Source organism: Rhinatrema bivittatum, chromosome 4 (genome assembly GCF_901001135.1).
Source record: "Rhinatrema bivittatum chromosome 4, aRhiBiv1.1, whole genome shotgun sequence".
Classification (NCBI taxonomy): domain Eukaryota; kingdom Metazoa; phylum Chordata; class Amphibia; order Gymnophiona; family Rhinatrematidae; genus Rhinatrema; species Rhinatrema bivittatum.
In genome coordinates this window covers 17777649-17791106 of record NC_042618.1, presented here as the reverse complement: position 1 = coordinate 17791106, position 13458 = coordinate 17777649, and the positions used below count along the sequence as shown (strand labels likewise).

Genomic DNA, 13458 nt, shown 5'->3' with positions numbered 1-13458 from the left:
TCTGCTGCACAGGCCAAAATGCTTCCTCTATCCGTGTTTGACGAAATGAAGCAATGCTTCCTTTATCACGTGTTTGACGTGAAATTTCTGAAGATTTCAGAAATTTCACAGAGCTAGGATAATTCCGTGTTCACGGTGAGGCAGCCATCTTGGTTCTCCTGAGCTTGATTTGAAAATGCAGTCTATGTGCGTATTTTTCCTCCTCCCACCATCCCTGGTCACGACCTCCCGTCAGCGCAGGTAAAAGGTACGTACGATGTGCAGCAGCACGTGGAGGGCTGGTACTTATCAGATGGCTGGTAAGGATACATAAATTGCTTTGAAAACTGGCCTCTAGTATATTTTACCAAAAGATCAAAGGAATCTAATAAATGACAGACCTTCTGTGCTCCTTGATAAATGGGTGCGTGGAGCAGCTGCCAGACTACACAAGAATCACACTTGGTGCCATAAATATTGCAGACTGTACAAGAAGCTGTCAGCTTGATGCCATAAACATCGCAGCAGGGAAAAACATAATTCAGAAACCTTACACTGAAATCTAAGTCAAAAAGGAAACCCGCATCCGCCACGCCAGAGAACCACGTGAAAGGCAAGGAAACTCCTCGCCCGAACAAAATCCTCTCCTGCCGCCTCTCCCGCGCTGCTGAGGGGCGGCGGGGGGAGGGGCAGTCGCTGTTACCGCAGCGGCTCCAGGGGTCTGCGTGCTCCTGCTCGCTCTCCTTCAAGATCCACAAAGCAAAAAAAAAGATGGAGGTGAGTGCCCGAAGCTTGCAGCCCTCAACATGGGGAACACACCCAGCTCCGCCCTACGTTGCTTTGGTACAGAGTGCGCTTACCGGGTATGGGAACGCGCAGGCCCCACGACTAAAATCAGCCTGTATTATTTTATCATTTATTAAAACTCAATATCCCAACTGTAAAAGGACTTGGCCAAGTGACTGTACATTAAAGAGACATGCAAAATCTTGAATAAAATATAAACAAAACATAACAAATCAAACCAAATACACTAATCAGACAAGGAAAGATTAAAAAAAAAACCAACTAAGAGACATGTATATGTGAAATCCCCTAAAGTTAGAACTATTAACAGGACAGATATGCTTATGTAACAACTTTATAATCCACAGAGCTTAGCGGGTAACAATATTACATGCATGTCAGCAAAGATACAACATACATTCAAAAAATGTTTAACACACAAAGCATAAAAATGAATGAACATCATAACGACAAATTATAACCATTAACATTAGAAACATAGGTATCCACAGACTCACCCTTAGGCTGGTCCCACGCACTGCAATAACACGGCACTCTCTGGACCAAATTCTCCAAAAACTACTAAGGGGAAAAGCCTTAGAAAAGATGGGTTTGAAGCAATTTTCTGAAGCGTAGCAGACCAGATTCTGCTTTTAGTGGCTCTGGGAGTTTGTTGTGCAGTGAAAAACCAGCAATGGCAAAAATAAGGGACCGTGATTGAGGTAACTGGATCTGCTTATGAGTGGGAATTACTAGCAATCTTTTGGCAGTAGAGTGCAATAAAGATCAGGCCTTGAAAGGACTTTTAGTTGCCTTAAAGATCATAAGTGAGTATTTTAAACTGAATACACCGGGGCACAGGTAACCAATGAAGTTCGGCCAAGACCGGAGAAATGTGAGCACACAGGGTGGGGCCTGAAACCAGACAGCAGGCTGAGCTCTGAATGAACTGCGGCTGTCGGTAAACCCAAGAATAAGGACTTACACTAATCCAAGGAATGCGCACTGTAACCAATGCTCGACTTACAAGTTTCACATCTGGCGGGACTGAACGTAATAAAAAGGAGCCCCCCAGTATTCGACTCTCTAAGCTTCAGAACTGAAATGTCCAACTTCCTGGTGTGCGGGTTATCTCAGAGCGGGAGAGCAACAAGATCGCGGTCTTGTTAAGATTCAAAAAAGGAGAGAGAGAGAGAATTTGTCAAAAACTGAAGTGAAAGAAGAAGCGACAAGAAAGGAAAACTGTGTGTCATATAGGGCACAAGCAAAACTCAAGTGGCTTAACGAATTCATGAACTTCCTATAGTTGGTTTCTGCACGAAAGTCTGGGGGGGGAAGGGAATTCCAGAGGAGTGAGGCCCGAAAACTGAACGAGAAGTCCCTAGTTTTTCTGATCTGTACAATACTATAATAAAGATTCAAATCCAAAAGTACTTGTTTCAATCCTAATTTACACGTAAAAAAATGTGATTTTAGTTCCAAGCAAAATTTTTTTGATATATTATATAAAAATTGTTTCCCCGATATCAGTAGCGGATCAATCCCCCAAACACCAGTATTACATTGGTTGAGGGTAACCACCTGATTTTATTCGTACATATTACTGGTTTTTTGGTGGCTGCTCTGTGATTGGTGTAAATTTTGAGCGCCGTCTCTCATTGGCTGTCTTATTTTGGTGGGCTGATCGGATTATAAGTCAACTGTTCAATCAGTGCCTTTATGGAAGCGACTTTCTTTGATGCTGGCGTGTAGCTCTGTGCGCTACGTCGTCATCATATTGTCATACATTTTGTTCTGTTGGTAGCCCTGCTCTTTCACTTTTTAAAATTAAATTAGGATTGAAGAAAGTACTTTGGATTTGAATCTTTAGTGCACTTTTGATCAGAAAAATAAATTGGACCGCACTCCCTGTGAGACACCTGAAGAGAGAGATTTTTTTTTAGAAGTACTGAATTATCACAGGTTGCCTTGAACCAACTAATCCCAACAATTTGCACTGTACATCCTTGCAGGAAAAGCACAGCCCAGGTGCAAGTCCCGATTTTTGCTTTTGCTGGTTTTGTCCGTCGCTTTGTAGCCATACTGAGAGAGGCGGGTTTTATAAGGTTAGAAATAAAATAAATAAATACACGAAGATTTCCTCAAGACGAGAGAAGTAATTAATGCCGCCCCTGTGACTGCCGGCACGGAGATATGGCAGGCACGCCTTGCCACTGGGATTAACAGGGGTTTCAGAGGAACTGAGCAGGCATGGACCCAACCAGCAGGCCCTAAATAACCTCCGAACGCAAAGTCAGCAGGACACGCGCTGAGATGATGAAACGGGGATACTCGGAAACGCCACCTGAACGGACAGACAGACCACCCAACACCTTCAGATCTGCAAGGTGAAGGAGCTTAGGGACCTTTGTTTTAAATTTCCCAGGAATTTCAATGTTCACTGTAAAAATGACTTTGTTATGACAAAAAACAGGAGAAAAATCATTCATTTCTATCAAGGGCGTCAGGAAGCAAAGTAATTTAGCCATTCCTTGTTGCTTCTACACTTTTGTAATGTTGCTGTTGTATCTTCTTTTGGAATCTGATTCTGGATGTTAAATTGTACTCTGCCACCAAGACGCGTGGAGGCAAGCGGGTTATACATTTTTTTTTTTTTTTTTTTTTTTTTAAACATTGCATTTCCTAGGAAAACTAAAATAAAACTGAACATGAAGGTCCCTAAGGATCTTGCAGAGGCCACCTCCCGAGCACGGACCTGTGCTTGTCAGGGGCAAGAAACAAGGACTTTGGTGAATGAACACAAAGGATTTCTCCGCTGTCAGACATGTCAAGCTCAAATAGCTCTCAAAAGCAAAGGACTGACAAAAGCAGAAAGCTATAAAATGGAGACAATAATTCAATAAGACAAAACAAGGTAAACAAAAACTACAGAAAAAAAAAAAAACCAACCCTCATGAATCTCAGCTATTTTATAAAGAGGCAAGATAATGTTCTCTACCTTCTTTCTTTCGGGACCCACCTGGCAGATGATGCTTCCGGGCGTGACTCACTGAACACATAACCATCACAGGGGTAAATGTACACATATACTCTGCATTCACAGGAACCCACCCCCCACCCCGGTGATCCCCAAACAATTGGTGCAGAGCAGAACTAGGATATTTCAAATACAACTCGCTATATAAAAAAAAGGATATTCTGATTCTGGGGCTCTCTCAGCAACCGAAATACCCTTACTACCAGGCGCAATACAAAATACAAAACCTGAAAAAAAATAACTCTAAGCACATGTGTAGCAAACCTTCATACCACTGCAACACTAATTCCAAGAACTCAAACAGCAATGACCCTTCCTATGAAAAGGCAGCAGTGCAGCACCAATGCATGTCCTATTGAGAATGAGAGAAAGCAACAAAGAAGATTGATACAAACCCCTTCTACTAGTAAAATACCTCACCCCAGTCACACATACAGATCCGACCTTCACCAAATACAGAATAAAAGACCACAGCTCCCATATGAGGAAAGGCTGAAGAGGTTAGGGCTGTTCAGCTTGGAGAAGAGATGGCTTAGGCGGAATATGATAGAGGTCTTGAATGAGTAGATGTGACTCGGTTATTTACACTTTCAGATAATAGAAGGACTAGGGGGCATTCCATGAAGTTAGCAAGTAGCACATTTAAGACTAATCGGAGAAAGTTCTTTGTCACTCAATGCACAATAAAGCTCAGGAATTTGTTGCCAGAGGATGTGGTTAGTGCAGTTAGAGTAGCTGGGTTCAAAAAAGGTTTGGATAAGTTCTTGGAGGAGAAATCCATTAACGGTTATTAATCAAGTTTACTTAGGGAATAGCCACTGCTATTAATTGCATCAGTAGCATGGGATCTTCTAGGTGTTTGGGCAATTGCCAGGTTCTTGTGGCCTGGTTTTGGCCTCTGTTGGAAACAGGATGCTGGGCTTGATGGACCCTTGGTCTGACCCAGCATGGCAATTTCTTATGTTCATAAATTACAAATGTGGAGACAAAAACTGGAATGGAAACCTCAAAAAGCCCCTCTGCATCATGCAGTGCAAAACTGGAGAGCAAGGAACAGAAATACAGATCCTCCTACACTAAGGAAAGTACAAAGATAGAAGAAATGCACATTCCCAAAACAGACATATGATGGCTCTTGCACCCCATCACTCCCCTTCCATGCCTCCAGCATCCTTCACTTCTCCCAATAACTCCCTTTCAATCATCTGCTAACACTCACATCCCTGCCCAGCATTCCTGAACCCCCACATCCTCTTCCCTGTGCTCCCTCTCTCCCCTGCTTGACTCTCCCTACCCCCTTCATCCCATCTCCCTGCCTGCCCAGCTACCCTGACCCCGTTTCCCACCCCTTCCTGCTCAGCAGCCCCCACACTCCCTCTCCGTTCCTCCTTCATCTTCCCAGCATCTCCAACCTCAGATCAGCAGCAGCATCGCTCCCAGACTCAGCAGGGGAAGATAAAGTTTGCATCCCCTTCAGGCCCAGAACAGCAGGAGCTGGCAACGTCTCACTCTGATCTGGGTGAAGGAGGAAAAGGCCTCCCACTGGGCCAGAAAGAAGAGAGGGAAGCGCGAGGAGCCTCCCATCAGGCCCAATGTAAGAGAAGTCAACCAAGTCAAACACCCTAGCCAAATTACCTACCTACCCAAACTCACTGCCTCCAGATACCCCCCACCGACCAAACACAGACATAAGGTTGGAATCCTTTGACCCAACCCACACTATAGAGGTGGAAAGTCTGATAAAAAGAATGAAACCTTCGACCCACCCGCTGGACCAAATCCCCTCCAAATTCCTGGTTCTCATTCCAGAATACATCTCCAAATATCTAGCAGATATTATCAACTGTTCCCTCTCACAAGGAATATTCCCAGACATTCTCAAATCAGCCACACTTAAACCCATTCTCAAAAAACCGAACCTGGATCCATATGACCTCAACAACTACCGCCCCATTTCAAATCTCTCGTTTATAGCCAAGATCATGGAGAAAATTGTAAATAAGCAGCTTTCAGACTACCTGGAGGACCATAATATCCTACACCCATCACAATACGGCTTCCGGAAAGATCACAACACTGAAATCCTCCTCATCTCACTCCTTGATCAAATCTACATTGGTTTCGACAAAGGTCAATCATTCCTTCTAGCGCTTCTTGACATCTCCGCAGCTTTCAATACTGTAAATCACAATACTCTATTAAACCGGCTATCAGATATAGGGATTGCAGGATCAGCTCTCAAATGGTTCGACTCCTTCCTTAGCAACAGAGGGTATAAGGTTAAAATTAATAACAAGGAATCCTCTCAGACTAAAGCCCCATTCAGAGTTCCTCAGGGCTCCTCCTTATCACCCACCCTATTTAACATCTATTTACTCCCGCTCTGCCATATCCTCTCAAATTTAAATCTTAAGTTCTATATATATGCAGACGATGTACAAATTTTAATCCCCATTTCCAGATCACTGGACTTTACACTCAAATTATGGAACTCTCATCTACAAATGATCAACCTCCATCTTTCAAGCATCAACCTGGTACTCAACACTTCCAAGACTGAACTACTGCTAATCACCCCTGAAGGCAGTCCCTTTCATAACCAACTGCATTCTAACATACAAATATCCCATGCCCGAGATCTTGGAGTTATAATTGACAGTCACTTGAACCTAAAGCAGTTTATAAGACATACAACAAGGGAGTGCTTCTACAAGCTACAAGTACTCAAAAAACTCAAACCGCTTCTATTCCATTACGATTTCAGATCGGTCCTTCAAGCCATTCTTTTCTCCAAAATAGACTACTGCAACTCCATCTTGCAAGGTCTACCGACTTCTACTATAAAATCTCTCCAGTTGCTCCAAAATGCAGCGGCGAGAATTCTAACAAATACTAATCGCCGAGCGCATATCTCCCCCATCCTAAAAGATCTTCACTGGCTCCCAGTAAACTTCAGGATCCTTCATAAATCACTGACAATTATACATAAAAATATTCACCATCAGACTCCATTAGATCTTTCACACCCTCTCAAATTGCATTCCACGGCCAGACCCTTAAGAGATGCCTACAAGGGATCCTTACATGTTCCCCCAATAAAAACAGTTCACCACTCAAACATCAGAGACAGGACATTCTCTATCTCAGGACCTTCCATCTGGAACGCCATGCCTCCGGACCTCAGGCAGGAAACCTGTCTACAAACTTTCAAAAAGAAACTAAAGACGTGGCTGTTCTGCCGAGCCTTCCAAGATACCAGCTCTACAGCCTGATTTAGAATCCTCATATCACTTATGTAAATAATCAAACGCTATTCTTGCTCACATCTTATCATGAGGTTTGGCCTCTGCCTCCATCCCATACTCCATTGTGTATATAGTAATTTATTGTATTTAATAATTTATCTTTCGTTCTCCCCCTCCTTTTTTCCTTCTCCCAGTTAAGGCAACCTTGTTATAATGTAACTTTTATGCTCCTTCTAAATGTCTCTTGTTGAATTGTTGCTTATAGTTCTGCTTAGTTCGATGTAAACCGAGTTGATTTGATCTGTATCAAGAAAGTCGGTATATAAAAGCCTTAAATACATAAATAAATAAGTCCCACCCGGGCTGATAAGGAGGCAGCCACCTGCTGGCCCTGCGACGGCTCCCAGGACCTCCCGACACACCTGCTGAGAACCTCTCTCCGAGAGCCTGCCTGCCTTTATTTACTGCTGACCGGTTGCACAAAGCAATGAGAACTCCTTGGCCCTCTGGGAAGCATCAGAGACACCTTGGTCGTTTTCCCCCTTCTCCGGGGTCACTATTTTCCACTGTTGACTAATGTAAGGTCGAAGGGCTCGCGGGAGCAAGATCTAGGAACACAAATCAGCAGCGGTCACTTCAGAAAGCTGCACCCCGGCACCGGTCTCTCTCGCATCAGAAGCCGGAGACTATGGGGCAGATTTTAAAACGAGCGCGAATAGCCTACTTTTGTTTGCGCTCCAGGCGCAAACAAAAGTACGCTGGATTTTAGTAGATACGCGCGGAGCCGCGCGTATCCGCTAAAATCCTGGATCGGCGCGCGCAAGGCTATCGATTTCGTATAGCCGGCGCGCGCCGAGCCGCGCAGCCTACCCCCATTCCCTCCAAGGCCGCTCCGAAATCGGAGCGGCCTCGGAGGGAACTTTCCTTTGCCCTCCCCTCACCTTCCCCTCCCTTCCCCTACCTAACCCACCCGCCCGGCCCTGTCTAAACCCCCCCCTTACCTTTGTCGGCAGCGGGCCTCCTGCGCGCCGGGACGCGACCTGGGGGTGGGTCCGGAGGGCGCAGCCACGCCCCCGGGCCCGCCCCCGGAACGCTCCCAACACGCCCCGAAAACGCCGCGCGGTTCGGGCCCGCCCCCCGACACGCCCCCTCCGAAAACCCCGGGACTTACGCGAGTCCCGGGGCTCTGCGCGCGCCGGTAGGCCTATGTAAAATAGGCTTCCCGGCGCGCAGGGCCCTGCTCGCGTAAATCCGCCCGGTTTTGGGCGGATTTACGCGAGCAGGGCTCTGAAAATCCGCCCCTATGTGATTTGCCCTATGGCAGTCTTATTCCTTATTTATTTATTTAAAAGTTTTTGTAAACCGCTAAGCAGGCAAGGCGAGGTCTCCTTGCTATTTCGCTTATTGTTATATTTTGGGTGTGGGAGACGGTGAAGGGATTGGAAGTAGGGCTTCCGGTTTTATAATATCTCTTCTCCGGGGGTTGCTCCTGAGCCACAGACACCATGTTTTTTTTTTACTGACTGCATTATCAGGATGGCAATTGCATGGATTTACACTGCTGAACAGCAAAGCAGCACCACCTACTGGACAACTGGGCAGGAAGAAGTGTCAAAAAATACCAACAAAAACCCACTCCCTCTTCTCAGAAAGGTCAACAAAAATTTGAAAAATGGAATGATTTTTTTGTTTTAAATTCTAAATTAATTACTGTTTTGGTAGTTCTACTTGAAGTAAAAGGGAGCCTTGTAAAGCATAACTTTAAGAACGGAACGTCCGCCTTCAAAGGGTCTGTGCATCGAGACGTAGAACAAGATGACAAACGGTCCACGAGGCCCACGCACTCTGTCCAGTTTCATTCCCGATAAGGCGAGTGTCGGACACCCCGGCTCTGGCAGGTCTCGGAGCTTTGTAACTAAGGATCCTCTGCGCTCCGTCTCAGGCCTTCTTGAATCCCGCGGTTGTTTCCATTCCCCACCAGTTTCAGGGGGAGGCCATTCCCTGTATCCACCACCCTGTCCACTCCCCAGTCTATCCGCTTTCAACCTCTTTTTTTCACCAAAAATAAATAAATAAAAAAGTTGTGCTTGTTCTGCATTATTTACACCCCTAATGTATTTGAATGTCTCCCACCATCTGGTCAGCTCCTCCAGTCTCACTGCACCAGACGTTCAATGCAGACTCTGCACCATTTCAATAGCCCCTCCCTGGTAAACTATGGACCGGTGATCCTGACTGGGGATGCTTTTTCTTAAAAAAATAAAGAAATAAATTATTGGCAATAGCGGGAGAGCTCGATTTTCCAAAGGCGTTTGACAAAGTCTCTCACGAGAGAGAGAGCTCAGGAAGTTAGCAACTCTTGGAACAGGAGGCCATGTCTTTCTGTGGTTTGGTGACTGTTTAAGAAGACAGGAAACAGAGAATAGGACTCAATGGTCGGCTTTCCCAGTGTCAAAGGGTAAACGGTGGAGGGCCTCAGGGATCTGCACTGGGACATGTGCTGTTTAACATTCATAAATGGTCTGGGAAAGGGGGTTAAATCTGCAGATATTACAAAATTACTCAAAGCTGTTTAAACATGAGCAGATTGTGAGGAGCTGCAGAGAGATCTTGCAAGGCTGGGAATCCAGATGCATTTACCCATATTAAGCTTCATCTGCCAAACTGATGTACAACATAGGGCCAAAAAAAAATCCCAACCGGACATGCACCGTGCTGGGTTCCATATCAGGGGTCGCAACCAAGGATCCTGGCGTGGCTGGGGACAATGCGTCCACATCCTCGGCTCAGCCTGTGGTGGCAGTCAAAATAGCAAACTGAACGGCGGGAATGATTTGGAAAGCAGAGATCATCCTCCTGCCCCCTGCATTGATCCATAGTGAGGCCACGCCTGGGCAGTTCCGGTTGCCCTAGGTCCAAAAACGAATAAAGCAGAACTTGAAGCCGTAGAGGGAAGGGCAACGCAGAACGGCTCATTCAGGCAGGAAGGATGAACAGGCATGGATTGGGTCTTCTTGAGAACGGCAAGCAAACGTACAGCCGGGTCATCTCCTGCTGTACGTTTGCTTGCTTTTATTTATTATTGATTCACATTTTGTTTTTAATAACTATTAAGGGATTTATTCATTTACGTATGTTTTCCTGTAATCCGCCAAGATCTTTAGATCGGGCGGGTTATATCAATCTTTTCAAAGTAAAAAGGTTAGGCTGAGGCTCTTTAGCTCAGAGAGGAGATGTCTAAGGGGATACGACAGAGGTTTATAAAATCACGACAGGGACCCATTCACCCTTTCAAATTAACAACTAAGCCTAGGAGACAGGCAGCCCATGAAACTAACAGGGAGCAGATTTAAAACAAAATCGGAGAAAGTATTTTTTCACTCCGTGCACAAGCCGGGTATAAAAGGGGTTTAGCCAACTTCCTGGGAGGAAGGAGGGTCCTCAACAAGTATCAGCCACGCAGACCTGGGAAAGCCAGCGCTCATCCCTGGGGAGCGAGCAGCAAGGAATGGACGCACACGTTGGGATCTGCCGGGTACTTGTGTCCTGGATCGGCCGCTGTCGGAGACGGGATGCCGGGCCGCATGGAGCTTTGGTCTGACTCAGCACGGCACATCGTCCGTTCTGAGGATTTATACCGGAAACTAAAATTAAACCCCGGCAGCCACAGCAGTGGCACTTCCAGTAGCCTGCATGGGTATGAGTAAAGCTGGCTCTGCGGTTTCTACCCCAGTGGAGTTAACGTCACCTTGCCTGAAACTTGTCATATATTATTATGTTCAACAAATGGAAACTGTGTGTAAAAAAACAACAAAAAAAAAAGATACTTGTCAATTAAATAAAAATATATGAACACACATACAAAAAATATATATTCCGGGTCCATAGAATATCCCAAAACATTGCATGGTCCCACTCTGTGGGTGTTTTTTTAAATTATTATTTTATAACTCTGGATACACAGCCTCAGGTACATATGATTTACATAATTCTTGCTACAGTGCTATGACTGGGTAAGATGTGGATAATCCTCACAGCTAACGGATATAATAACACGGACAGAGTGAACCCTGCAGCATTAAAGACCCGGAGATTCAGCAAATACATTGAACAAGCAACAGGTGAGCTGGCCACGGTATCCCAGGAAAGAAAAACAGGGGGCACCTGCTCGGGCAGGTTCTGTAAAACCGGGGTCCACCCTAGCTGTACCAGAGCTACCTCAGAACCGCTCCACAACTTACCTACGATAAACTAATGAGTGCGGCTCTCAGCAACCGTACAATCCCCCAAGATAAAAGTTAACCCCGCACCCGGCGCAGGGCAGTGGAAGATGTTTTACTATGTGAAGCGGCAGGAAAACGCAGAAGGCTCCCCCGCTGAATGACAAGAAGCCGCCTGCAAGCAATAAAAGCAGGCACGTGTGCTCCGGAGGGATCAGTGCTCCATTATTTCTTGTGGGTTTCACCATCCATAAATTATTTCCTTATTGCTATTCCCGTATGACACAGAAATGAGACCTTAAAAAAAGGTGCCCGCCTGCCACCTGTGGCATCGGTCAGCACACGCTGTCCTCTTCCGTGCCGGGGCTGGATCCGGAGCCTCGGGCTGAACACAAATCAGCAAGCTCGCAGCACGCCAGCCACAAGATTAGGGCTGGAAAAAAACCAACCCGAAAATCAAAATACCCAACCCAAAATATGCGACAGATCTCGCTGTTTGTAAGTCTCCAGGGGTAAGTTCTGGGTGCGGCTTTTCCCGGGAGGTGCAGAAAACTAAACAGCAGCCTGAGCGGACCCGGGCTACACACCTGTACGGTTTTTGTTGGCTGACACCCCCCCCCCCCCCACACACACACACATGACGGCTCATCACTGTGCTACTGGGACTTGGGTAATTACATCTAGGCTGTGCCTTTCCTGTTCGCAATCAGCAACAAAATAACAGCACGGACTTCTTTCTTCTAAAGAGTGACCCCAGGAAACGCCGCTATCTTCTTTTTTTTAGCACAGAAAAAGTACAAATGTAAGAAACAACAGCTTGAGACGGAACAAGAGTAAGATGAAGGGAACAAGCCAAAGAGGCGAGGAACCACTGCAATTCCCCTATCACCATCTCCAAACGATGGCGCTACCTCCCACCTCCTAGGTGCGAGCAGGAAACCGGGTGCCTGTCACCCCCTGCCCCGGGGGGACAGCGCGGAGCAGGTCCCCCAGGGTGGGCGTGGCTAGCTCCCCCCAGCGCCCCGCCCCCACCCTCTTTACTCCAGGCTGCGGGGACCGCGCGGGTCCCGGCCACTTACCGATGGTGGAGACCACGGTGCCCACGAAGTAGAAGGCGCCGGTGAAGTCCCAGCGGGGCCGCACGTCGTCCACCCGGATGCCCGCCACGTTGGCCGCCTCGTAGTCGCGCAGGAAGGCGCGCAGCTCGGCCCGGCTGAGGTTGTGCGCGCGGCCGAAGTCGCGCAGCTTCAGCTCCCAGCGCGCCTTGGCCTCGCGCTCCCGGGGCTGCTCGATGGCCGAGAAGACGGCGGCGCCGCCCAGCATGTAGAGCAGGATGAGCGCCGCCAGCAGCGCGAAGCGCCCGTTGTCCTCGTTCAGGTGCCCGGCAGTGCAGCCGCCCCGGCCCCCCATGCTCAGATCCCGGCCCCGGCCGAGGCAGCCTGCCGGGGGCGCAGCCTCCCGCTGCCGGGCGCCCGGCGCATCTCCGCCCGGGGCGGCCGGAGAGCGGGGTCCGGGGCCGTCATCCCGCCACGCGGCTGCCACGTGTCAGGGCCGGGAGCCGGCGATCCGCCACCTGCAGCACTTTTTCTTGAGAGAGCGGGGGAAGTTCCGCGGCTCCCGGGTCGGGGGTGGTGGGGGGAGAGCGCTCGGTGGATTCCCCCGCCCCGCGAGTCAAGGCATCGATGCAAAACCAGACTTCTTCAGTGAAAGAGAAAACCCCCCCCGTGGAAAAGGCAGAAGTGCAGCTGCGGAAAGTTAAACGCCCCCTCCCCCCCCGGAGGCAGGGCTGCAGCTTCAGGGGCGGGAGGGCTGGCTCCTCGCTCCCGCCTCGGATCGCCGGCCCGCAGCGCCCTCCCTGGGTGGCCGCGCCGGGGGGGAACGGAAGGCTTCACGCCCGAGCCCTGCACATGGACCTCGCCCCTGCTTTAACCCTTCGCCCATCGTCCTCGGAGCTGGCGGCGGCGGCGGCTGCTACTGAAAAAGCGCGGCGTTTTATCCGCCTGCTTCCCTCCTCCGCTGCGCGCATCACACGCCGGAGCCCATCCCCCCCCCCCCTCTCTCCGGGGCGGGGACCCCCGGCCGGCAGCGCTCCCTGCCCGCGGAAGGCGCCATCTCCCCCGAGACCGATTCGGCAAACCTTATTGCTCAAACGATGTATGTAAGACCCGGGGGGTTAAAAATAAAAGAACTA

At 48.2% G+C, this 13458-nt stretch overlaps 1 protein-coding gene across 1 annotated transcript in view; it reads right to left on the bottom strand.

Moving 5' to 3' along the window:
- Window positions 1–13211, bottom strand: part of KCNK13 (potassium two pore domain channel subfamily K member 13) — a 172075-nt gene extending 158864 nt beyond the window's left edge. The window contains exon 1 of the mRNA XM_029597776.1: window positions 12347–13211. Coding sequence (XP_029453636.1) covers window positions 12347–12677 — 331 coding nt within the window. The 5' untranslated portion in view covers window positions 12678–13211. The remainder of the gene's footprint in view (window positions 1–12346) is intronic.
- Between the last annotated feature and the right edge of the window lie 247 nt (window positions 13212–13458).